General features: G+C 35.9%; 1 protein-coding gene across 3 annotated transcripts in view; it reads right to left on the bottom strand.

The window, feature by feature from the left end:
- HMCN1 (hemicentin 1) overlaps positions 1-27,957 on the bottom strand; it is a gene marked incomplete at its 5' end in the record, with an annotated part of 468,943 nt that overhangs the window by 85,624 nt on the left and 355,362 nt on the right. For all 3 annotated transcript variants that reach the window (XM_082702942.1, XM_082702943.1, XM_082702944.1), the window contains 16 exons: positions 412-509; positions 1,096-1,279; positions 1,510-1,634; positions 3,059-3,218; positions 5,958-6,107; positions 6,740-6,871; positions 6,979-7,060; positions 7,357-7,559; positions 7,674-7,787; positions 8,737-8,898; positions 13,086-13,182; positions 15,087-15,274; positions 19,664-19,777; positions 21,535-21,729; positions 23,292-23,442; positions 27,300-27,445. In XM_082702942.1, the coding sequence (XP_082559068.1) occupies positions 412-509; positions 1,096-1,279; positions 1,510-1,634; positions 3,059-3,218; positions 5,958-6,107; positions 6,740-6,871; positions 6,979-7,060; positions 7,357-7,559; positions 7,674-7,787; positions 8,737-8,898; positions 13,086-13,182; positions 15,087-15,274; positions 19,664-19,777; positions 21,535-21,729; positions 23,292-23,442; positions 27,300-27,445 (2,301 nt within the window). The remainder of the gene's footprint in view (positions 1-411; positions 510-1,095; positions 1,280-1,509; positions 1,635-3,058; positions 3,219-5,957; positions 6,108-6,739; positions 6,872-6,978; positions 7,061-7,356; positions 7,560-7,673; positions 7,788-8,736; positions 8,899-13,085; positions 13,183-15,086; positions 15,275-19,663; positions 19,778-21,534; positions 21,730-23,291; positions 23,443-27,299; positions 27,446-27,957) is intronic.

The raw sequence follows: 27,957 nt of genomic DNA, 5'->3' as shown, positions 1-27,957 counted from the left end.
TAAACCTTAATATTTCAGAAATGGAATGTTTTTAATTCTCTGTCTACACACACACACACACACACACACACACACACACACACATATTCATGCATATTTTAAATATTCAAAATGAGCCACTAATATTATTAGAAAATAGTCTGAACTTTCTCTTTGTATGAAAAGACTGGTCCATGCATCTGGATTAAAATGTTATTTTTAAAAATTTAGATTTGACTTAAGGCAAAACTCCAGGTTAGAAGGGTATTTGAGCAGACAGTATGTTCCAATACATACGGGCCCTTTGGGAGAAAACACATTGTTTCCTAGTTAGCAAGATCCTATTTCACTAGTTCTTTCTGACAAGTCAGTATCTAAATATAAGCCTGTTGCTTAATATTGTAAAGTACTATGATCATCTTGGAGACATACCAAGAACTCGAAGGCTATAATGCTTATTATCCACCCCAGCTCTGTTGGAGGCCACACAGGTGTACATGGCAACATCAGAAACCTGAGCTCTCACAATCCTGAAAAACAGTTTGACCCAATCATTCACAATTTAACACCATTCAACATATACAAAGAAAATATTTCTGATTTATACACAGATTATGGCTAATGCTGGGAAACTTTAGTTATGAAGTGTGTAACGATGCATCAAAAATACAGATGCCTGCAATGCAATTTGTTCCACAAAGCTGATTAGGAACAGAGAGCAAGCCATTAAAAATAGAACATAATTTAAGAGTGAATATTTTTCTAATATCCCTTAATAAAGGAAGCTAACATGAAAATCACATGACTGTAGTATGCAGCTCATCATCACTTTGCCGCAGAAAGTTTTCTCTTGGAAATACATACAGGAATGATACATCTGTCTACGAAAGACCTATTTTATACAAATTTACTAAAACACGAGCATTTAAATAAGAAATATAATTCCATTTTATAGTTGTTTCCTCCTTCTTCTAAAAAGATACCGAAAGTGAAAACTAAACAAACAATGGTAAAAATTAAGGAAAACACATTTCTTAAGCACCGTTTAGATAAAGTTAAAGCCTATAAGCACAGTGACTTTATCCGTCTAGCAAATCACACTTAATAAAAGCTGACCTGATAACCTGCCCTCCTGATAGCAACCGGATGTGGGAGGAGAGAGGCAGAGGAAGCCCATTCTTCAGCCAGTTTATCTGTGGTGGCGGTGTCCCTGTGGCTCTGCATTCAATATTTATTGAAGTATCCACCAAAGCCATTAGCTTCTCTGCTTCTTCTTTATTACCCCTAATTGCAGGTGGAACTAGGTCATGCAGAAAATGAGAGAGAGAGAGAGGAGGGGTAGGGTGTGCATTACTAGTTCAAATCATTTCAACTACAGTTGTCCATACTGCTGCTTTTTATCCCAAAAGCAAACGGCCCTGACATCAGATTTTCAAACTAGATGCTTCAGGCACCTACTGCTGGACCTTCATTTCTACCAATAGGTTCCTAAGGTAGCAAAATCAAAAGAGAGTGAGATTTCATATTTACCATAGACATTCAAGTTAAAAATTCGGTCTTCTTCTCCAGCAGGGTTAGTAGCGACGCATGTGTATTTCCCCACGTTAGATGGGAGAGCTCCATAAATGTTTAATGTACTACCATCCGCAGTTACCCTACAGGAAACATCGTAATAAAGGCACTGAGATGATTCATGAGAAGCTAAGAGCTGGAAAACTTCCTCTGGGTTATTGTGCTTTTTAGAGAAATGCCACCATAAAATGCATCTTCATCTTAAATATATAATGGTTCATACCTTTTTCACGAAGTACATGGAAGTCTGTTAAAGTCAGAGCTAGTAAAACTGATGGAGATTTCAGGCAGTCAACTAAAATTCTACAGAACCAGATAAAATTCCTGTTTTATAACCACTTCCTTACAAGAAAAATGGGAAATGAATGAAATCAGGTTGGAACTTCCCTTTCCAAATCAAATATGTGTTTTTCTCAAAGTTAGAATACTATTTCCTTGGTTACCAATATAAGGTTTGGATTAAATGAAAATTATTCAAAAATTCTGGTATGAAATTTGAAGAATGTTATAATGAGAAACTAAAAGACATTCTATATTAAAATCTAACTATAAATGACTTGGCAATATTTTTAATGAGAATAGGATAGCTTACTTAAACTGTGACAACTTAGTATTATGTACATGTATGTACATGTAAATGTTCCACAAATTGCTAGTGCTTTTCCCTTGAATTACATAATAGTAAATAACTATACAGTTAGATGATCAAAGATATTTAAATTAAGAGTATTGCAGTATTGATTGCCTTCACAAGCTATTAATTGTCGAACAAAATTTTCTATGTTTTAAAAAGAGATTAAATGGCTTTCTACAGTATTCCTACAATAGTTATTTTATTAGAATCTTCCAATGTCGGGACACCTGGGTGGCTCAGTTGGTTGGACGACTGCCTTCGGCTCAGGTCATGATCCCGGAGTCCCGGGATCGAGTCTCGCATCGGGCTCCCAGCTCCATGGGGAGTCTGCTTCTCCCTCTGACCCTCTCCTCGCTCATGCTCTCTCTCACTGTCTCTCTCTCTCTCAAAAAAAAAAAAAATCTTAAAAAAAAAGAATCTTCCAATGTCAAAACTAAACACTCCATTTCTACCATATCATGTTATTAAATATGATATATTGTTGAAAGTATCAGAAAGCCCTTACTATATTGTTATTCCATCTCTATGTAGTTTGTTGTATGGGTAACAAGTGTCAGTGGAAAACAGGATTTAGACAAATCACTACAAGGAATGAACGAGGTTATGATGGTACTGTCTCTTTTTTCAAAATCAGCCAAGCACTCATTCACTCATTGGTGTTGATGGATATGGAAAACCTAGACACACACACACACACACACACATACATACACTTTTGAGCAACTAAGGAGAATGTCTGTGTCCAACTCTTTAAAATTTTATCTTTTTTCTTTCTGAATACAATGAATTTGGTATTACTCATGTGAAATTTGAAGCTTAAAGCATTATAGAGTACCTTAAAATTAATGATGCAAAGATCCATTTAAATCATACCTGATTCTTTCTGTTTCACTCTTGTTTAAGGGCTTTCCATCTTTAAGCCACTGAATAAGTGGGGTGGGAATACCATTTGCATTGCAGGTCAGCTCAACATTTTCCCCCTGAAGAACGCTGACTTCACTTGGAATTTCAGCACCAGCAATACTTGGAGGAACTTTGGGGAAATGATTAAGATTTTCATTAATGAGGCATGGAGTTATAAATTCTAACAAATAAAAGAGAATCATAGAACAATATGACATTTTTTCCCGTTTTTCCTAGATTGTGGTTCAAGATCTAACTCATATGACCCTATAAATTACTTTTAAGTGAGGAAAAGGTCAAGAAATCGATTCAATAGTCTCATTTTATTTGAACTTGATACAATGATTTAGTCATCTGGGCTAGTGACAAATCTACTTCATGGGGGCTCTTCCTGGCCAAATGAATCACTTTAAGATTAAATCCTCAATATAGTTCAGGAGAATGTTTTTCCAAATCTTGCCATCAATCTCTGTGAAAAATATCAAAGTTGGTTGTTTCTCTCTTCATAAGGCAATTTAAATATTGTTTATTCTGAACAATGGATAGGCTTGTTGTACATTTCAAGATCCAATCATTTCTATACTCTTTCTGGTCATCTTTGTTTTTCACTTTAATTATTTGATTGAGAATAATGTATAATAAAAATATTGACAATGGTTTCAAGCAGAAACACAGTTGAATTCCTCTTCTAAATAACTATGGTAGTGTGCTGGAGGTAGCTCACACCAGCACACAAGACCCAGTTTTACACATCTTCCCGACTCACCATCTTCACTGACGTCCCGTTGGGAGCGTGAAGTGGGACACAGTCGGGATGTTTATACCATAGAAACTGGTAAATGATTGGCTACAAGTCAGAACCTTTTTGTCTGCCGTCAATTGTTAAATATTTACCAGCACATCAATTTACAGCGTCTCCAAATCTCCTCTTAGTCATCCAGAGTAATAATAATTTTATGAAATTTGCAAAACTTAGAGTTACTAAATTTTCTAGCCAGTGAGAGTTTTAATGAGACATACTGCAATAAGTAGCTAATCTACGACAGGCCCCATACACAACTTTCTAGTCCTGAGACATGAAAACATATACAGTCTGGTAAAATTTTTGGTCATACCACATTCTCCATGATTAGTACTTACTCTTTATTAATGCATTAAACAAAATTAAACCAATCTCTGAATAGTTATTTTTCCCTTTTTGCTTTTGAAATCTCAAAGCATCATTAATCAGAGAAACCACCAATATCCATAAACTTATTTCAATTTTTCTGTATTTTTAATTTTTAGGTGCTGGATTTTTTTTTAAGATTTTATTTATTTATTTGACAGACAGAGATCACAAGTAGGTAGAGAGGCAGGCAGAGAGAAAGGGGGAAGCAGGCTCCCTGCTGAGCAGAAAGCCTGATGCGGAGCTTGATCCCAGGACCCTGAGAACATGACCTGAGCTAAAGGCAGAGGCTTAATCCACTGCGCCACCTAGGTGCCCCGAGGTGCTGGATTTTAATCTTATTTTGCAATATATATATTTATCAAATCATTACATTGTGTACCTTAAACTTATATAATGTTATATGTCAATTATATCTTAATAAAATGAAAAAAATAATATTTTTGAAGTTAGCTTTAGCAGAGCTCAAAACAGGTAGATAATAAATATTCACAGTTATTTCTATAATTTATGAGAAATTCTTTTCATAGTATCTGTAATAAAATTAGAAAAACTAGCATTCAACTCAGTTTCAAGTTAGACTTCCATTTCAATTTAAACACCAGGTAAAAAAATAACAATCAGATTTACTGAAAATCAAAAGTATGCAAATTCTTCCTCCGGTGCTCAATATTATGCTGGAACGTAGTAGGTGTTAATTAAGTTAATTAAGTGTTGGATGAACTAGTTCTCCTTATTCTCACCCCAAAATAGTGTAAGATTCATGCTTATTTGAAATTTACCCAGTCCGTGACCTGTAGTTAGAACACACTACAGTTCTTCATGAATTAAATCTTACTTACATAAACATGAACAGATCTATAGGCTTAGCTCAAAATAAGTTATACCAGATTAAAATAAGTAATTCAATAGAATATATTCTATTAGAAAGTAATCATTTCAGTAAACATGAAGAATGGAGATTATGAAATTTCCATTATTCTTTTTTCCACAGTATGATCATTTTCATGAAAATGTAAATATACTGATAAATGTAGGACCAAAAATTGATAATATTTTTTGTGTATCTAAAGGTATTTTGTAAGTCACATCATTAAGCTGTAAACCCTAAGCTTAAACAGTGCTTATATCTTAACAAAACTGGGAAAAATATCCAAAAAATCTAAAACAAATTTATTTTGAATCAGTTATAAATGAGCTCTTTTTTTTGTCTAAGATTTAATTGATTCATTTGGGAGAGAAGGAGATAGCGAGAGAGAGCAGAGCTGGAGGAAAAGGAAAAGAGAGAATAGGCTCTCTGCTCAGGGAGGGAGGATGTAGATCCCCAGACCCAGGGATTATGACCCAAGCTGAAGGCAGATGCCTAACTGACTGAGCCACTCAGGTGCCCCTATAAATCATCTCTAGATGTAGCCTAATTATGTACTATAGATAGGATAGAATAAAGAAACTGAAGGTAGATCAGAGTATACCCCATATACCTTGTAGGGTTTAAAAAAGCGAAAGAATCCTTGAACACTACATCAAAAACTAATGATGTACTATATATATTGGCTAACTGAACATTATAAAAAGAATAATATTTAAAAAAAAATTTTTAGGTAAGCTCTATGCCCAGGGTGGGGCTGAACTCATAACCCTGATATAGAGTCACATGCTTTGCTGGCTTAGCCAGCCAGGCCCACCCCCTACCCCACTTACCTTGAATTGAAAGAATGTAATTTTTCTGTGCTTTTCCCTCCATATTTGATGCAATGCATGTATAGTTCCCACTATCTGAATGCTGAGACCGAGCGATCTGGAGTTTGCTACCTCCAGACAAAATATGTACTTCGAGTGAGTTGGAATTTTCTAGAAGGGACAACAAAGCAAAACAAAACATAAAAAGCTTGTCTTTTTAACATTTCTACAATTCGTCATAATATACACTATTTTTTAAAAAGATTTACTTGTCTGAGAGAGACAGAGTGTGCAAGTACCTACGAGTGAGGGGAGGGGCAGAGGAATAGAGAGGGCTGAGCTTGGAGCCCCACATGCAGCTCAATCTCGGGACTCTCAGACCGTGACCTTAGCTTAAATCAGCTTAAATCAGGAGTCAGCCACTCAGACAACTCAGCCACCCAGGTGCCCCAATATATCCTATTTTATGTAATAAATATGTTTCTTAACAGTTGGTCCTTTATACTTTCATTTTAAATGAGAGCCTACTTTGAAAAAGGAAATAAGAAAAAATCTCTATGTAATGAATAACTATCTTATGTGTCTATTCTGTAAGTTTATATTTTAGTCCATTAGGCATTTTGGACTAAACACAGCTAAAAGCATAGTATTGAAAATGTGCTGGTTTATTAATCTAGTGAGTTAAAAGCAAAAGAAAACAAAAGACCTGTACCCCTGGGGATAAAAATAGATGTTTATAAAAAATAAAAAAAATTAAAAAAAAAAAAAAGAAAACAAACGAGAAAGATACACAACTATATTACCTATGGGCTTGTGGTTCTTTAACCATGCTATCGTGGGAGGTGGGATTCCTGTGGCGTCACAGGTCAAGGTCACAGGATTGCTAATTGTCTCGACAACCCCTTCATTTTCAGGCCCTTCGATAGTGGGTGGCACTGTGAAAAGACGGAAGAAAATCACATGTCCTCATGAAGCTAATTCAGGACACTTTCTCATTTGCATATCTGGGGGAAAAAGAGTTGTATTAGAGGCAGATGCTCACCATATACATTGAGGTGGAAATTTTTATCATCCCGTCCTGCTACATTTATAGCTCTACATACATACTGGCCTGTGTCAGACACCTAAAAGAAAAAGATACTATTGTATGTGTCCATTAAGTTACAGATGACCAATCACACTGTTCCAGTGTAGATTAAATCATCAGTCATCTTTATGCTCCAATGCCCAATCTAATCGCCGCCTACAGTCCTGCTTTTTTTTTTTTAATATAAAAAACAAAAACAAGGTCAATAGCATTGATGAGGCTGTTTTTGAATAAAACTCATTTCTCACAGTACTAAAGGGAAGATGCAAATACAAATTCTTTCTTCCATAATCCCACCAAGTTATGACACACAAAAAAGAATAAAAGATGCACCTCAGCTTTCTGGATGTGCAGCATCTGTCCATCTGCTAAAATCTCCCAGTGAGTAGACTCTGTTATCATCTGCCCATTCTTATACCAGGTGATGACTGGAGGGGGGACAGCATTTGACTCACACTCCAGGGACACTGAGGTCCCCTCTCTTACAGTAACTACAGAAAGAGATTCACTGCCATGATCTTTAATGCTTGGGGGCACTGAGGGAGGGAAACAAGAACAAAAGGATGTCTTTTTCATTAAGATGCTCTGATAGAAAGTATCTAATACCAGTTTAAAAAGGAAAGAGTTTTATGAGGAGAGTAAAGACAAACCATAAACAGTCAGGAAAACTTTTTTCTTGCTTTCACCAGCTTGGTTGATCGCTATACAAGTGTATTCGCCACCATCAGATACTTTGGCCCGAATAATCTGTAGAGTTCGACCACCTGTGGGCAAATACAATGCAAATTGAAGAGTGACATGGAGGTTGTTTTAATAACTTAAAAAAATTTTTTTTAAAGAGTTTTATTTATTTATTTGTCAGAGAGAGAGAGCAGAAGCTCAGAGAGCTGCAGGCAGAACAGGCAGAGCAGGCAAAGGGAGAAGAAGGCTCCCTGTCGAGCAGGGAGCCTGATGTGGGATTTGATCCCAGGAATGACCTGAGCCAAAGGCAGACGCTCAATCAACTGAGCCGCCCAGGTGTCCTTATTTTAATAACTTTTTTATCAATAAGATAAAGAGCAAAATGTACCCTTTCTCTTACTGTAAAATTTCCTATTCAAAATGAAAGAATTGAATTAAATTGTCTTTGATCCTCCCTTTTCCATTGATCTCAGTATTTATTCTACTTCCTTATAAAGGAAGAAACTCATAAATTTTTTTCTCTCCAGTAACCAAACATAGAGAGTAGAACTATCTGATACAGGTTCTAGTGAACAAACAGTAATTGTACTATAATCAAAATACGTTAACAAGTATTTTCTGGGTTTAAATCTCCCACAGTGTAGAAGTGATGGTCTATTGGTCTATTTATCTATCCTCAAGGAGCTTTAGGATTAATTTGAAACAACCAGTGATTTTATCTAATGAAAGCACTGCTTGCTAGTTTATCAATTCCTCAAGGTATTACTAAGGTAATTCCTCAAGGAATTACTAAGCAGTTTGTTCCTAAATGTCATAATTCTTGAAAGCAGACCTTGCTACTGAACATTCCCACTGAAATAAAGCTATACAATCTTATCCTAATGGCCCCAAATGGATAAAGAGAAGCACTTCCCAATGTGAACACATAAGAGAAGTAAGACAAAAGTTTGGAAAGAGAGTTAAGTTGATGCTATTTGTACTGAGAAAAGTGAGAACGTTTTGTCCATCATTTAAGAGTAATAAGTTCCTTACCAGGCACAATAAGAGCATTTGTATTTAGCTTGATAGGCTGTTCGTTCTTGAGCCAGCTGAGATCCGGAGGTGGAAAACCAGAGACCTCACAGGTCAAAGAGATGAAATTGTTCACCACAACAGTGAGATTTTCAGGGTTGGGACCAATGACACTTGGAGGAACTATAATAGTAAATATATTAAAAATGAAATCTGATATTATCAGTAATACATATTTCAATTCATTAATATAAATCCAACCACTATAGCCTGCTAAAGCACTGAGTTAATGATAGTTAATTATTTAGTGGTCTTAGAACTCACTAATGCCTTTATCAAACTCATTTCCATCAGGTTTTTTTTCCCACTTGAAAGAGAATACTAGAATTTTCAAAGACAGAATTATTGTGTATTTTATTTGTAAAATGTAGCTGACAGTTCTTAAAATGGTTTTGTCAATGTATAAAGAAAAACTTAACAGCATATGATCACCTAAGACGTGAGCGGGAACAGAACAAAGTCTAGAGCTTGAAAAACTGAAATGTAATAATCAAGTAAGAGAAGGAAGACCCAACAAAGTCAATCAGGAATGAGGGGCTGGGAAGGCAAGATAGAAATAAAGGGCGTAGAGTCACAAAAGCCAAAGGAAGAGAATTTCTGAAAACGATCATGGTAAAGATGTCAAACGCACAGAAGAAAGAAAGATAAAGTCTAGAAAGTGCCTCTTGGACTTTAAAAGGATGCTATTTGGTGAATTCAGTGAACAGATTCACTGGTGATGGGGAAGTGAAATTTGGAACACAGTGGTGGAAGGAGTGAGTGGGAGTGAGGAAATCAGACATTAGATATATACAGTTAGTAGAGAAATTTGCTTTGAAATTGGGTATAAAGTGAGGGAGGTAGCTGAAGGGAAAGTTTAAGTCTTAGGAAGACCTTTTTTGGTTGTGGTTTAAAAAGGGAAGAGACAAATTTAAGTGCTATTGCAAAGGATCCAAGAAAGAGTGAGAATTTCATATTCAAAGAAAAAAGAGAGGAGATGGTATGAGAATTTTGAGGAGGAGGTGAGCAGGGATCTAGAGTGAAATTATTGGCCAGCAAGAGCCTTCACCAGAAACCAAACCCTGCAGGAACCTTGATTTTGGACTTCCCAGCCTCCAGACAGTAAAATAATACTTTTCTGTTGTTTAAGTTGTGCACTCTCTGGCATTTTGTTATGGTAGTCTGACTCCATGAACCCCAGAGTCATTCTGACATCTGAGGAGAGGAATGAAGGTGTCAGTGAGTCACTAGGGACAAGAGGAGGAACCCCAGACAGTATGGAGTTCAAGATGGTACCTACAAATTTATGATGACACTGATGTTTCTGACTACACGAGTTCCCCCAGCCATGGTTAGCCGCCTTGGTGCAGGTATGGTCAGATATGGAATTTAGTGAGAAGCAATACAGCAAAACAGCTAAGTTAAAACTTCTGGAATCCGCCTGTCTAAATTATAATCCTGGTACTGTATTTGCAAGATCTGGAACTTTGAGTATGCATCTTAATCTCACTAGTCCTCAGCCTTTCCATATGTAACAGAGGTATCAAGTGGTACCAACACCTGGGATTATTGAGGTAATTCAGTGAAAATGCATATGTAAAAAAACTTGATACCTAGTAGGGATCGAGTGGGCAATATGTCGTGTCTTTAGAGGCAGAGCAGAACTTTTACTGAGGAAGAGCAGTAAGAAGACTAAGAGAGGTGATGGAAATGTTGTTCCGTTGATGAGGGAGCAGGTGGCTGGCTGAGGACAAAGCAAGAGCTGGCGCCTTGCACCCCCCCCCCTTCATCCGCTCCCCTCCATAGGTGTAGCATTCCTCAGGCACCCCTGACTGCCATAAAATGATAAATAGTTAACTTGCTGAGATCACAATCCTACAAGACAGGAGTCTCCCTTGGTTTGCAAATGTCCTTAAGATTACAACAAAGAAGTTACCTTATCAATAGCCCAATTTCCAGGGACACAGAACTCAGTTCCTCAAGCCCTAATGTCACCCTCCCCTCCATAAAAAACCGAAGGAGGTGGAGGTAGAAGGAAAAGTAAATAAAGTTAAAACCTAAATCTCATTAACAAGGATGCTTGATAGCAGGAATGTAACATTCCACCAGGAGACTCCCAATTGTCTTTACTTGATAACAACTAAGCCTTCAATATCCTGATAGTATTATTTGCCCCAATAGCCCTTCTGAACACCCCTTTGTCCTCACCTACCCAACTCCTGTGTATATAACCAACCACTCCTAACAACCCCGGGGCGGCAGCTGCATCTCTGCCTGCCCACGGGCCCTGTCCCCGTGCTTTAATAAACCACCATTTTGCACCAATGACGTCTTAAGAATTCTTTCTTTAGTCGTCGGCTCCGAACCTCCTCACCCCACCGAACCTGACTTAGGTTCTGGGACTTCATCACCGTGATAAATTAAGCTAGACGTGAAGGAGAGTAAAGACAAGAGAGCTGAAAACCCACCAGCCGGCAGACTGAAGATCAGAGTCCAAAAGAAGCAAGCACTGTTGTAATGGGAGATAATGAACAGTTTGATTTCAAGTGAAAACAACTGAAATTATTTCTCCCCAAAATGAATTTTCTAATATGTAAGTATGGTCCCTGACCTCAGTTGGGAGTTCCAGGTATCATTAACCTGTGAATGAGGAAACTCCCTCCTGAACTCCAGTCCTTAAGGGTAAACTCAAGTGGTTCCTCCTTCTACCTAGAAAGGTACAGGTGTTTTTGCTGTACATTAGGAAGAGGGAACTGATATGAAAAAACTCCAAATATTTATTTAGCGACTACTGTGACTGAAGATGGGTTCAGGGAGACCAAGATCTGTAATAAATGACCATTTCCCTACACCATCTATAATAAAGTTACAGGATGGGGTGAAGATAGAGACATATAAAGATAAACTAATACAAGGCAACTTACAGACTTCCTAAATTGAGGCTTTTGATCACATAATAGAGGAAAAATTAAGTCTGCTTTGGGAATCAGAAAAAATAATCTACACTTTTATTTTCAACATTTATTCTATTGCACTTTGCAGATTAGAATGTGTGCTCTCATGATCATCACACTTGTGTATTTCTTCCTGAGAATTCATAAAACACTGCTTCTGGTTTGGTCAGACTTACTCATTTAAAAAGACTTGAAGATATTATACCGTTTGAATGGTTTCCTATGAAAGGACAGGGGGAACAGGAATAAGAAATGGGCATAAAAATGAATGATTATATGAATGAATATTTTAATAAATGAAAGTAAAGATGGGTCTTGTTCAGGCCAATCATGATAGTGAGACATGAACTAAGGAGTGCAATTAATGTAACACTCTATTATATTACAACTGAGGTCTTAAAACAACATCAAAAACAAAACCAAAACATGAAAAAGGCAAAATCTCTTTTACTATCACATGTTACTCATTGTGCTAAGCACAGGGAATACAAAGATAAAAATGTTTCAAATGTCTGTTCCACAAAGACCAAACATTGCTGGGCACCAATACTCCCTGCATATCACACCAAAAAAAGGATATTCTTGATGCTAAATAAGTCTTTGGAAAGGAGAAATTTTTCATGAGATGTCATATTTCAGCTATTTCCAAAATGAGCCAGAATTTTGGATGTGTATCCCACATGAAAAAGGAATCTTTTATAATGATTGTTCCCCATTCCTAATTTAATATTTTCAAAACAGACACGTGTCACAAAACTAAAACTAGTCATTTGTGGTAGATATCAAATGGCTTTTTTCCTCCCCACTTTTATCTAAATAGTATCTCAAAAGCATTTTAGCAAAAAATTAGGATTCATGCAGTGTCTGCCATATATCAAGAACTTAGTTTGATGAATGAGTTAGGTGTAGTGGTAGTTTTTAGGAATTATTAAACTCCAAAGATGACTTTTTCTTCTCCAGGGAGTATACCTAATGGTACTAGAGGATGTAACTTGACACAAATTCTACCTTTGAGGACAGAAACTGGTTCCAATCAGGATTACTGGGTAAGTTTTATGAGTAAAAGAATTATATTTGTTTCTAACTTTACATAAACATAATTTGGGGGATTTAAAATTTTGATTTTTTTTCATATTCAGATATGTAGCGGTAACTACTCTCTCCTGAGGAACTGAAATAATATAAAAACAGGCTTCCTAGCAGATTTGTACTTCACAATCCTACTACATGATACAAAGAAAGACTGGAGATTGAACAAATGCAGGCTGCACACATTGTTCAAGTTAAAAGTACAAAATAAGTCTCCATAATCTAAAACACAGTTTTCCTGTTTTTTCAAGCATGCTCTAAGAAATGTTATTGGAACTGAGCTCTTACCATGAACATTGAGGTTAAAATATTTTTTGGCACTTCCAGCTGTGTTCTCAGCAACACACACATACCTGCCGATATCTGTTATTTGAGTGTTTAGAATCTAAGGGGAAAAAATAAAGAAATTCCAACTGAAATTTTTAATAAAGCAACTTTTCATAATGAGCATTACATTTCAGACTAAACAACACATATTCTTTCTGGTTGATACCAGCTGAACACAAGACAAAGAAATTTCTGAATATAATAGTGCTGATGCTAGCTTTTTTTGGTCAGGTCAAATATTTACAAAGATTTCCAATCAGAAAAGGTAATTTTAAACATATTTGTTAAATGCTGACTACAAAAATTTCCCCAATTATTCTTCCTCATCCCTATCACACCCCTGGCAACATGACTTTGAAGCTCCTTGCATTTCAGAGGGGGAGCAAAATGCAGAATTCATGTTGGTCTTGGGTTGGCTCTGACCAGCACAATGCCATGAAAAGAGACAGTGTGTGTCTGAAGAGGTCTAGTGCCTTTCCTCACTCTTTTGGAACTCAGCTACCACCATGTGAGAAAGCCAGGACTAGCCTGTTAGAAGGTAAGAGAATCACAAGGGGTCAAAATCAGCTCAGTTATTACAACAAAGGCCTGGATACGTGCCAAGAGCCCAGCCAAGACCAGCGGACCACTCACTCAATTCACAGCATGCAGACACACTTGAGACCAGAAGAATTACCCAGCCAGCTAGAAGACTTATGAACTAAATAAATGCTTATTGTTTTAGGTTATTGTCTTGGAGTACTTTATGCAGCAATAATTAGCTAATAATAGCATTTGTATTTCTTTTATTAGGCAGGAATTTCTATCCATCTATATATCTTTTGGCCTAAGACACAGAAACATTTAAGTATTTTGATAGAGGTGACATAAAAATATTTGTATGACATCAAATAGATACAATCACAATGTTTAGAATATACTTTGAGAATTCAAGATTATTTATAGACGCTAAAGCTGGTTCTTGTGTGTGTGTGTGTGTGTGTGTGTGTGTGTGTATGTCTGTGTCTGTGTTTTTTAAAGACAGGAACATATCATAAGGCATGTCCTGTGTTGGACACATCTGTTATGCTTAGATTCTTGGGTTCACAGAATATCACTTATTGGTCAAAAATAAGCTATTAAATTGTGTCTTAACAAAAGAGTTGGTGTTATTTCTATAAATAAATGTCTTCTTATAAATTTATTCTATAAATAAATGTCTTCTCTTAAGATATTTAAGAAAAAAATAGAGACATGGTCATTAGTGAACAATTCAGGATATTTATGTGGTTTCCATTATTTATTATCAATTCTTTATTAATATAGGGGAAGTTTTAATCTGCAGTGAACCCAGTGCCACCTAGGATTTTATCATCAGAACTATGCAATTGAAAGGATTATACTAATTATAATGTGGCTTTTATCACAAAGGACATCTTGTGGCAAATTCAGTGTGCATATGTTGAATGTACAATTTTTATAAGAATTCACACAGAAATGTTAGCAGTGGTCACCTCTGAAAGACAAATGCCCTATGATTTCACTCATATGTGGAATTTAAGAAACAATAAAAATCATCATAGGAGAAATAAGACAGAGGCAAACCAAGAAACAGACTCTTAACTATAGAGAATAAACTGATGATTACCAGAAGGAGGGGTGGTGGGGGGATGGGTGAAACTGATGATGGGGATTAAGGCGTGCGCTTGTGATGAGCATTGGCTGATGTATGGAAGTGTTGAATCACTCTATTGCACACCTAAAACTAATATAACACTGTCTGTCAACTAACTGGAATTTAAATAAAAACTTAAAAAAAAAAAGTGGTCATCTCTGGTGGGGGAATAAAATAAAGAATTTTCTATTCTTACAGTTAGTTATTTTTACAAATATAATACTTATAAACCAATAAAATTACTTTTAAAAGTAAAAAACGACTTAGGAAATACAAAGCCAAATAAAAATAAGATATTATACTTTTACCTGCAGAATTCTTCCATTAGATAGAAACTTATGATGCCCATCTTCTTGCAAAGGTTGCCCATCTTTTTGCCAGGAACTCCTTGGGGCCGGGTTGCCACTGGATAAACACTCCATCAGTGTGCTCTTATTCACCAGCACGGTGACTTCTTCGGGGAGATCACTATTTGCTCCCTTAATAACTGGAGGCACTAATAGATGATTGCAACAAAGAGATAATGACAGGAAATAAGGTCTTTTCTCAATTATTCTACTTTTCTAACATCTTTAAAAAGCATGGGATGATAATAGAGGAGCAAAGATGAAGACGAAACCAAGATCGTTGAATCACATTTTACACTAATAAATTGGGGTGGTAATAAAAATTGTGTGAATTTGGATTTACCTAGCCTGGACTAACCCCTTCTACAGTTTTCATTCCCATTTAGCTCAATCACTAACCCTTCCCAATTTATCTGACCTTGCTTCTCTCTCAGTTCCTTGAACTATGTCTTCTGGGTTTTCAAGCATATGTGTAAGTAGCACTTGCATGAATGAATATTTAAGTCTATTTGGTCATCTAGACAAGCCAGATAAATCCCATCTTTAGAGTATATTTGGAATGTACAGATTTGGTCTCATTTGCAAGGGAATTATCTGGGCTACTTAAATGTGTTTCCCTAGCCCCAGTATCAGTGTATCAGCATCACCTGGGAACTTGTATAGAGGTGCAAATTTGGGGCCCACTCAGATCTCCTCAATGGGCATCTCTAGAGGGCCCAAGAAATCTGTGTTTGAACAGGAGAGCCTTATGTATCCTCATGTTTGAGGAGTCGCATTCTAGATTTTTCTACATATATTCATTTTCATTTAAAACGATACCATAGAATCCAGGTACATATCTATCTTGTGTTAGACTAGTCAGTTATGAAAAATCACACATTACTCATAAAATTTTAAAAAATGGAAATTTTACACAAACTAGAAACATATGTGTTGGCTGCTGTTATCAATGTAGAAATTCATTTTCAAAGTGAATAATCATTTTATTTTATTTGGAAAGCTTAGCTATTCTGTTTCACTCTCTTAAAATGTACCATATCTTTAGCAATCAGCAAAGACTATATATTAATGTACATGCAGTCCTGTGGTATTTGGGTCTTTCGAAAACTAAATTGGAAGTTTGTAAAGAAAATAATCAAGGCTACAACGTACATAATAGAATTTCAATGTTATTTTAGATACAAATTTTCACAGTCAGGGTCATATGATTTTTACTATACTCTAGGTAACATAAAATATAACTTGAACTGCAGATTAGTAGATAATAAACTTGAACTTCAGATTAAATGAGCCTATCACTAACTTCAATACCATGAAATCTCATCAAATGAAATGTTGGAACATAAAGATTCAATGTTTTGCTCAGCTTCTGCCTGGAACTGAACCATTAGGAGGGAACAGGAGGTGGTCTACAGGTCCAAGGTTTGACCTGTATAGGCCTCCACCAAAGCCTTTGGTCTGACCTGCCCTCCAGCAGCCATGCCCCAGCAGCTGGCTTACACACTCAGAATGATTCTCAGTAGAAAATGGTGGAGTAGCATGTAGGAGCTGAGCACCAAACACTGTGAAACATACCTAATGTAGACAGATTTTTGGGCCCAGTTCATTTTTCTTGTTCCACCTCTCTAAACTCATCTCTAACATGCTTTCCAACTTCCTCTTAATTAAAATGGCCTGAAGGGAGGAACATCTACCTTTAACTACCCAATCCCTAGGTCCCATTTCAATTTCATTGATTCCCAGTCCCTCTCAAACCGTATAATCTTGCTTCTTTATCAGATCCTTCTACTCTGGCCTAAACTAAACTCTTTCCAAACTTAAGTCAAATTAAGTCAGGTTGTCTAGGATAGTTCACTATTCTTGGTGATGTTAGCACTGTGATTAGTTTCATCTCTACTCCATGTCAGTCAGCCCTACACAGCCATACCTTGGACCATTCAATATGAACACCTCTTTCTTTTGCAAGTTATAAGCTCTCTGAAGAAGAACTCATGTCTACTGTAGTCACTGCTGTATCCTCAGTACCTAGCACAGGTTCCTCATCCATAGTTTAGTAATTAATAGATAATTGTCAAATATATGATTTTTTTGAACTCCAATGTTTTCTTTCTTCTACCTCTTTTCAGGTTTCCTTCATAAGCTGCTCTTTGTTTGCACTGACAGCTCTAGCCCTCCTACTCCTTCCCCACTTACAATCAGCCAATTGGCCTCCTTCTATCACTTTTCCTCTTACCCTGCCCAGACCTCACGGGGGTCATTTCAGTGACTCTCTGTCTTGCTGCACATTCTATGGTCTTTCACCGTCCAGCACTTCCACCATATACTTGGTTACCTTGTGGCACAACCCCGCCCCACCCAGATGGAGCACACTATTTTTGTTTCCTCTGCCCCTCCTGGTTACTAGGAATGCTGTAGAAGAAAGGGTGGCTTCAGGAAGGAAAAACAGCCAAATGGCTCCAACTTCAACAGCTGACTGTCTGTCACATCCTCCATGATGGTGATCACTAAACTTTTCTGTTTTTCACAAGACCAACCATCCCACCACTGTTTGTCTTGCTCTTATACTAAATGAAAAGAACTAGATACATGTGATATGTATTTCCACATTTCCCTCCTAACCATTTTGATGAATGGCAATTCATTTCCATGAAAAGCTAATTAACCCCTCTTGGTTCTTTGATTGCATTTTTCACCTGTTCTGAGACCTGGATCCATGAATTCCTGAATCTCTCCCATTCCCCCCACCCTGCACTTTGAAAATTTAATTTGTCCCTTTCTATTGGATCATTTTCTTTGATTTGTAAGCAAGCTCAAATCTTTATTAAATATGTTTCCTCAAACAAGCTGTCTATCCTAAAACTCTATTCCATCTCTTCTGTCCTCTGCAAAATATCTTAAGAGTACTTTATATGTGTTTCCTTTTCTTTCTGATTAGTTTCTCCAGATTTATCTTTTTGTCCTGTGGCTTTGAAGCACACCATAGTATCTAAATTGATCTTTTGGATTTTATCAATGATTTCTCAGTTTTTAAGCCAAATGGACATTTTCAGTTTTTATTTTCTTAAATTTGCTTTAGCATCCAATACTAGATCTGCCTCTTTTTTTTTTTTTTTAAAGATTTTATTTATTTATTTGACAGACAGAGATCACAAGTAGGCAGAGAGAGAGGAGGAAGCAGGCTCCCGAGAAGTGGAGAGCCTGATGCAGGGCTCGATCCCAGGACTCTGGGATCATGACCTGAGCTGAAGGCAGAGGCTTTAACCCACTGAGCCGCCCAGGCGCCCTTAGATCTGCCTCTTGATAGCTTTTTCCATGCTTTGGACTCTTTGACATGGAATAGTACGTAGTTTACTGCTTTTCATGAACTTCTCAGATTGTTTCTCCTCTGTTTTCCTTTTCCTTTCTCCTAGTTGTTAATGATCCCTCCAAGAACTTGTTAATCTATTTTATCTATAATTCTTGCTGTTGGAAATCTCATGCCCTTGAATATTTGTGGATAACTCACAAATCTACATTCTTAGTTCAGCCTCTTTCCTGTGTTTAAGTTTCTGATTTTCAATGGCCCCTTCAATATTATCCCTAAGTATCTTGTAATATGTTGAATTCAACATGTCTAGAATAAAATTGACTTCCTTTTGCGCAAATAATGTTTTCCTAGGTCTTCTATTTTTTTTTTTTAATTCTTGCCACCATTTTCTTAATCACTCAGAATAAAAACCTCAGTGTCATCTCATGCTCTGAGATAAGTGCCTAATATTTCTGTATTACTTTATAACTTCCTCTGGAAACTCTTTCATGCTGATTGGTTCCTATATATTCCCAGGGCTACTTCTCTAGATCAATCTCTTCTAATGGAGGCAGCTATTTCTTTCAGCTTCCAGCAACATCACCTCTCTTTCCCCTTAAAGGTACCATAGTTCTTCCACTCGCAGTTCATACATTCAGAGAACAACGTAGTCTAAACGTAGGCACAGAAACTAGGCCTTAAAACAGGCCATTTAGCTTCTATAATTGGTTCAGGGATAGAACTGTGGTTCATGCTTGGCCAATTAAAGCCATGAAAATCCAATCTAGGACTTCAGCTGTAAATACTAAGAAAAGCTTTCATTTGGATATGAAATTAGAAGGATGTAAGACAAGAGCCACTGGGGACCAACTCATCATTCCAGGTTATCCCCCACCTGAGAGTGATGCTTATAATAGAGAAGAAACCAAGAGAAAGAGGAAGGTTAAGTCTGCTTGGCCTCTGTGAGCCACAGAAGTCAGGTATAACTGTAGTCAGCTTACCCTGGGACTCTAGGTTCATGAGTCAATGGATTCGCTTTTTTTTTAGTTTAAGCCAGTTTGTTATCCGATATTTCAAGAGTCCTATCTAACGTGTTCTCAATTTGCATAAGATGATTAATTCCTCAGTAGAACTATCACTTTCTGATCATCTTTATAACTTAAAAGAGCTTAATGCAATATCTTGCAAACATGGGTTCCTGAAAAAAATTCTTTGAGTGAAAGAATGCATGACAAAGAAAAGAAAAACTCACAGAGTACACGAACGTCATACTGAAGGGAATCTTCTCCTGCTTCGTTCACAGCCACACACATATACCGACCCGCATCTTCTACTTTGGCCCGGGGAATCTGCAACACTCGCCCTCCTGAAAACATATCCCCATATAATTACTTCTCTAAATCCTACTGGTCATAAACAGAGAAGAATTTTTCAGGTCTAATGACTTCCTTACATTTTCTTTCAGGGTTCTTATTTCATCTAATAGTTCAGTTTTAATCCCATATACCACTTGTATAACAAACACTGCATTATTGAAAAGTGGTCCAATATATGAATCAGATCTCCTGAGAGATAAATAGCTTGTGTAGATTTTTCACAAGTGGGTAATATTGCTCCATGCCTCTCATCATATTCCATGGGGGAATGTTACTATGCAGTGACTTCTTGATTTTACAGTTTTGAATACATGTAAAAGAAGTTAACATTGCTTGATGCAGGTATAGGTTTGAGAAAGCAGTAGCCAGGGATGCAAAAGATATAAAGTATATTATTATACATATGATTTTAAAAGAATAACTCTGAATATTTAAAAAATTTTTCATATTGATATAATTTCAAATTCAAAGAAAAGTTTCAATAACTGTATAAAAATTTTTCACCTGTTTATCAATTATTTATATTTCACTCCACTGGTTTTATCTCTTATATATATATATATATATATATATATATATATATATCCCTTGTTTTATCTTATATATATTTACATATTTATTTGTATATAAAAATTTTTTCTCAACTGTTTAAGAGTAAGTTGGAAACATGGTGCCCCTTTACCCCTAAATATTCATAAATCTGTATTTCATAAGGACAAGAATAATCCCTTACATAACTATAGTATAGTGATCAAAATCAGGAAATTTAAAACCAACACAAAACTACTAATGAATTCATAATCCATATTCAAATTTCATTATTATTAGAATCTTTTATAAATATTTTCCCCCGAGCCTAGATCCAATTTTGGATCACATATCACAACATTTAGCTGTCATGTGTATTTAGTCACATTTTAAAAACTTTTTTCAAGACATCTTGTATTCAGTTGATATCAAATCTGCACATCATGAAATATGCTGACCTTAGGTATACAACTTAGTAAATTTTGACAAGCTTATTTGATATTTGTTAAAATTAAATAGAAGCCTAGAAAAGATTATGATTCTACAATAATTTAATCATCCTTTTCTACCAATAAACCATGTGACAACTAAAGTATTTGAAACTAATAATCATAACTATTGATTTATGATTAATGTATTTAATAAAGTTAATAGTAACTTTTTACAAATATATTTTAGAATCTATCAATAATGTGTGGAAACCAAATTGATGATCTCATCACATTATTAGAGAAATTGAGCTTCATGGAAGCCAAAGGATTCTTCTTTTTTTTTTTTTTTTAATTTTATTTATCCATTTGAGTGAGAGAGAGAGAGAAAGAGTGAGAGAGAACAAGGGAAGGAAAGGGTCAAAGGGAGAAACAGACTCCCCGCTGAGCAGGGAGCCCAATGCAGGACTTGATCCTGGGATTCCAGGATTATGACCTGAGCGGAAGGCAGTCACTCAACCAACAGATCCACCTAGGTGCCCAGCCAAAAGACTTCTTAAGTTGACAGAACGATCCTGTAATGGAACTGAAAATTACCTAAGGTATTCCAGCTATTGTTAAATTAGCCTAGACTCTTCTAGCTTGAAGCTACACAGAAACCACTGACAATATGGCAGCCTGTATCAGTTACATTACATGGCCAGAAAGCTGATCAATTCAACTGGTCTAATAAATGAGGAGAAACATTTGGCAGAGACTCAGATTTTCACCCTGTTCATAGCGATCTTTACCTGGTAGAATCAACACTCTATCACTCGAGGTCAGAGGACGGCCATCTTTGTACCATGTCAGTGTAGGAGGAGGAGCAGCATTTGTTTCACAGTAAAGAGAAATTGGATTGTTGATGATTACATCCTTAGCTTCACCACTCCTGCCAGTATCCAGCATGTTTCCTATTTCCCAGAGTTTCTGAAAACTTGGAGGAACTATGGAGGAAAGATATGACATTTTAGACACATGTGAATGCTAGGGTTAATTAAACAAAGATCTCGACTGTATTTTCACAAGAATCATTAGTAAATGTAATAAATCAGACAATGTGAAAATATTTTCAAGTACTTATACACCTCCCAACTCTAGCCCTGAACCGAAAAAGGTAGTAGACAGAAGTCAGCACTGGTTTTTATGTGGAAGAACAAGAAATATGGAGGGCAAAATGCCATCTTCATGCGTTGCACTCCCTGGTCCCTAGCACTTAGAAGACGAAGAGGTCTGTTCTCAGGGGTGATCCTACTCTAATATGCATGGATCAGGGGATGAACAGAGGCTCAACAGAGAGCATCAGCCAATCAAATCTGTCTTGAGCCTCTAGGAAGGCTAAAGAAGTTATGCTATCAAGATTAATAACTCCATTTGTAAAAACAATAGGGCATTCTCAAACATTTCTGAGGGACAAGCATGAACTCTCTAGAAGGCAATTATTCTGCACATCAAAATCTTTAAAAGAGTAGCTAACACTTGACCTAAAATTTCCATTATTAGCAACTTAGGAAAAACCACAGATGTGCAAAAGTTTTATGTATAAAGATGTTCAGTGAAGCATTACACGAGTAGGGAAAACTTGGAAACAACCTAGACATTCCACGATAGGAGTGTTGTTAAATATATATTTTAATACTCAACTGATAAAGTTGTACTTACAGCTATTAAAAAGCCGTACTTACAAGCTGTACTCACAGCTATTAAAAAGAATGTTTTACATAAGAGACCCTTAATCTCACAAAACAAACTGAGGGTTGCTAGGGGGAGAGGGATTTGGAGAGGGTGGTTGGGTTATGGACATTGGGGAGGGTATGTGCTATGGTGAGTGCTGTGAAATGTGTAAGCCTGATGATTCACAGACCTGCACCCCGGGGCAAACAATACATTATATGTTAATAAAAATAATTAATTAAAAAACGTTTTAAAAAGCACATATAAAAGCACAAAAGTAACAGTATTAACAGCATTGATACCAGGTACCACTTCGTAAATATTTTGCTACAAGTTTTACATACTTCTTGTTATTTAGTACTCACCACATTTTACAAGGCATTAATTTTAAAAGCAAGGAAACCAAGGCTTAGAATACTTTGGTAACTTGCCCAACTCAAAAACTCTGTAGGAGCTACATCATCATTTAATTTCAAGTCTGACCTCTTCAAATCATATATTTTACTATGCTTTCTTGCCTTCCAGGTAAACACTATAAAAAATACCTTCATGATAAAATGTTAGGGGAAAGCTAATGTAATAGAAAAGTCTGTATCATGTGATCTCAACTTGCAAATGAAGTATACTTCACAAAAATATATCAGAAGGAAATGAAGTAACCCTGAATGATGGATTATTTTCTTCTTCGTCAATTTCTTAAATCTAAGTTTTCAATAATGAATTTTTACTATTGGTAGCAGAAAAAAATATATTTAAAATAAACCAAGTCAAATCTCTTCTTCATTGTTTTGAAAGATCATATAAGCTGAATTACATGCAAGAAGCATATTATTACCTTGTATATTCACATCAAAATCCAACTCATCTTCACCTGCAATGTTAGATGCTACACAAGTATACCGTCCAGTATCTGATATCTGAGCCTCCTTTATTTGAAGTGTGTGTCCACTTGCAGCAATATTGACATGATCGTCTGATTTAAGGGGCTGTGATTTAATGAAATAATGTTACCTTGAAGTGCACTAATAAATCATCTAAAACATCATACAGTTTGTACTCTTTAGGATTTTTAATAAATAAAAATAAAATTATATTTGAAATACTCAAGACAACAGTAATTGAATTAATTTAGTTTGATTAAATTTTTTTGAGTAATCACATTTTTATTTATTGAAAATACTGCTCATATACTTTACATCTGTGCTGGATATTTCTGGGTGGTACATTTATATACCAAATATATAAATGCATATTCTATGATTAAAAAACATTCTTAGGTATCATATCTATTTATCCATGTTGGAAAAAATTATTTTCAGCTGATCCTGTAGTGTATTATAATTCTGTAGAAAATACTAGAGTTTTTAAATGAAAGATTGAGGGTATTAACCATCTGATTTGATCTATATATCACCATTGGTCATTCAGAAACATCATTATTTCATAAGTGGAAAATTTTAACCTAGGGATATTTATATTACAATGTTTGCTTTAAAGTATTACTATATTTAATGGTACATTAACATACAGATATTTGTATTATATTTTATTAATATCATCACTTAATAGGACATTTCTTATAAACACTCCCATTTACACTAAGTTTCCTCTTATTCCTTGAAGATATTAGCTCCTGGCTTACTGTCATTCCTTCTAATGATATTTTCTCATAATTCTTGGTGATTTCAACACCCACATAGACAGTTACCCAATGCTGTGTGTTCTCAGCATCTTGACCTCCTCTCTTTTTTGTCCCCAATCCTCTGTCAGCCACTCAACCAGTCATCTTTGGCTTTATAATTACCAAGAGCCACATCCCCAAATCTCACTTTCAAGTTCTCATTCTCTGACCACCACTTCCTCACTCTCTAACTCACTTCCTCTAGCAACCCAAATCCAGTAGTTTTCTGGTGTCATGGGAAGATGCATAATCCATAGACCTTGCAATCTGTTCGCTGCCGCTCACTCTCCTCCTGACCAAAGACAATTGCTCCTTGCATAAACCCTCAACTCCTTTTGCCCTCTTTACTTTATTCTTCTGGCAAAACTCTATCCCTGGTTAATGCCAGTCTGTCCATTTTGAGCATTTTCTGGTCTATTCAAGGCTATCCTTCCAGCAACTATGCCCTCTTACACCTGTATTATTGGCAGTTGATTTTGTTCTGCTGGATGATTTCAATCTGCATACAATATACAGTAATTTTTCCCATAAAAAATAAAAACTGTTTACAATGGAGCCTACCTCCACATTTTTCTCCTATCCTTTATAGCCCATGGCTTTAAAATGGTTGCTACACCGGCTGGTTCTTTTGATCTTTCCTTGAATCTATTCTAATAAGAATTTTACCATCTCTACTTGACCAAATTCCATTGTCAAAGACCCCAACAACATCCATGTTTCTATACTCACTGGTCAATTCTCAGTTTTTATTTACTTGATCAGTGGCATTAAACACAGTTTCACTTGTCTTCATTTCGAAAAACTTTTTTCCCCTATCTTTTGGGACATTTGACTCTCTGCCCCACAACCTCTAAATGTAGAAGTCCCCGAGGACTTAACCCTCAGAATTCTTATCTATCTAAACTCACTCTCCTGTTGCTCTCATACAAAATCTTGCACTCATCTTTGTCTCACAGTTTTCCCTCACATCCTGTTAACAACTTTGTCCAAGCAACTACCATCTTTCTTCTGGACCACTGAAATAATTCATATCTGGATCCTCTCTATCTTCTCTCAATACAGAAGCCAATGGAATCCTTTTTAAAACCTTAAGTCAGATCCTATCACTCTCATGTTAAAAAATTTCCAGTAGCTTCCTATCAGAATACAGGCCAACTGGTCTACAAGGCAGTGTGATCTGCCTTCCCATTAATCTTACTCACAACTTCTGTGTTCCCATGGATCACTGAACTCCAGCCAAAGTGCCTCAGGGCCTTTGTCCCTGCTATCTCTCTACTTTGGAATATGTTCCCCTCAGGTATTCTATGATGGTTGTTTCGTTTTCTTTGAGTTTCTGCTCAAATATCCCCTTATCAGTGAGACCTTCCACACCTAAATAAAAGATCATCCTCGCATGCTTGTTTACAGAATTTTCCCAACTGAATTTTCTCTATAACATTTACCCCATCTGGCACATTATATGTTGCATTGGTTTAGTTTTTTTCTCCCCAAACTTTACATGAGGAGAGATATTTGTCTGTTTCCTTCATAGCTGTATACCCCTGCACCTAAAATAGTGTCCAGAAAATAGTATGTGCTTAGTAAACAACTTGGTAATTGATAAATCATTATTAACATTGTATCATTTAAGATAAAAATAATATAATTTAAATTTTTTATGGTAAAAGAAAAACTTCAGGACATAAAAACAAAACTCAAAGATTCCATTAAAACTTTTTGTGGGTAACAAGGCCAATATGTTTGGTGGGTTCTTCTCAAAAAACACCGTTTCACTGAAGTAGTGCTGCTTATCTGAAGAATAAAATAACAAAAGAAAGGATATGGAAAATAAACAAAAACTAGGTTTTGTTTGGGTACTCATTTTAGAGAACCAATCCTAAACCCTGAAAAATTTAACAGTATAACTAAAGCATCATAATTGGATTGATTTCAAAGTCTGGATTTGAAACTAATTTAACCATTCATTATGATATTAAGAAAAACAAAACTGTCTCATTCCTAACACAATTCTATCTTAAGCCAATTTTTATGTATGTGTGTGTTTATGTGTATGTGTGTCTATGTGTAGTAATTAAGAAGAATAAAATAGGATTTAGGTAAAATTAAAAATAAAATAAAGAGATTTCAGAAGAGAATGGAATTAGTTTTTTCCAAGCAAATCATATAGAATTGATACTGTACAGTGAAGTGTACTTAGAGTCAGAAAAGAAGCTATAAACAGAACATGGTGGGAGTTCCATATTTTTCCTTCTGCAATGGCTTCCAGATGAAACTTGCTTACTTTATAAGAGACGATTATTTTTTTCTAGCTGCCAGTGTTGGAAAATTTCTGTGATCTGAAAAAATAAAGCTATATCTTTTTGTGTCTTAATCATAATTCTGACCTGAACTTCTACAGCTGGAATTTAACTAGCCGTTTGGTTGACTATGTGTATAACAGAACAAATAGCAGCTTAGTTATGCTACATCTGTATTAAGCACAGTGTTAACAGCAGTCCTCCCCCATAAAAAAAGAATCTATTTTGGTGTGTTTTTACACATATCTTTAAAACATGAATGGAAGAAAGTAATTTAAGGTGAGAAATAAGGATGTATGGTCTGAAATTCAGATCACGTAATTGAAGGATGTGCCTTTTATTTAAAGTTTCTTATTGCCTCCAGTTAATAGAATTGGGCACTTAATCACCACATTTAGCTATTTTTCTTCCTCTTGGAATATAAAACATGTTACCTTTTATAGAAGAACTAAAGGTGTTTAGAGAAAATTCTGAATAAATTCAGTACCCATGTTATACCTACCATTTTAATCTGGCTTAGCACTGTTCTCTGTTTCTTCTCTACAAAGTTTGCTTACTCTATAAAGCCACAGAATGCAAAAACTCTTCCCAAATGGGAAGGTGGTTGGATTTTCATACATGATTGCTAATGTCCACAAAAATAATCCCTCAAACTTTCCAGTGATGGAATAATGCTAAGTTTGTGAACATGGTTCAAGTTTCTTTGCAGTTTTCTACTCTAGGAGCATGGTTTTGTGCTAGTTATAAGGTGACATTGATTCCCTGAGTTTCTTGTGTTTGTATTTTTTTCTTCTCTTTTTAAAAATTTAATTGATCATTTTTGTTTTTCAGTAACTATTAGCAAAAGAGAAAATGTGTGACTGGCCTGTCCATCCTTGTACCAGCTGAGAGAGGCAGAAGGAATTGCATAAGCTTCACATTCCAAAGTCAGGGTATTGTTGACTTTGATCTTCACTTCTTTAGGGGAAAGACCCAGCCCCAGTAGGTCCCCTTTATTGATGATGGGTGGAACTGCATAAAAAAACAAATATTTGTAGAGTTAAACACTGGTTCTTTTAAATACATGTTATATCTTAGAAACCATACTAAGGATGACTTAAGAAAACAAAGAAATAACTGAGGCATTGGCTATGCTCCCCTTTCATGATGGACCCAAGTTAGCATTTTGTGAAATGGTAACGCTCAGATACAGAATGTGAAGGAAAACAGCTTTCTCCCTTCATCAATTTAATAATGTCAGTGAGGCTATTGTCCTTCACAGAACAGCTACTTCCATTTTTTCAGGTTCCCAGAAACAGTCCAAGCATGACCTATAAAACACATTTGCTCAGTCATTAAAGGAACTGATTCAAAGAACAAAAGGCAATCAGAAAGATGCTCTTTCTTTTTAAAAAACAAAACCAAATCCCAAATCCTGAAATGTAGGTCCTATTAATGGTCATATTTACTTTGCTTTTTATGTATAGGTCAATGTACAGTGGATTAGCTCAAAGTCACTGATGAATTTATCTAAGGCTGTTGAT

Source organism: Mustela nivalis (assembly GCF_964662115.1).
Source record: "Mustela nivalis genome assembly, chromosome: 16".
Lineage (NCBI taxonomy): Eukaryota > Metazoa > Chordata > Mammalia > Carnivora > Mustelidae > Mustela > Mustela nivalis.
Note: the sequence above shows the minus strand (reverse complement) of the source record. Positions and strands in the feature narration are given on the sequence as shown.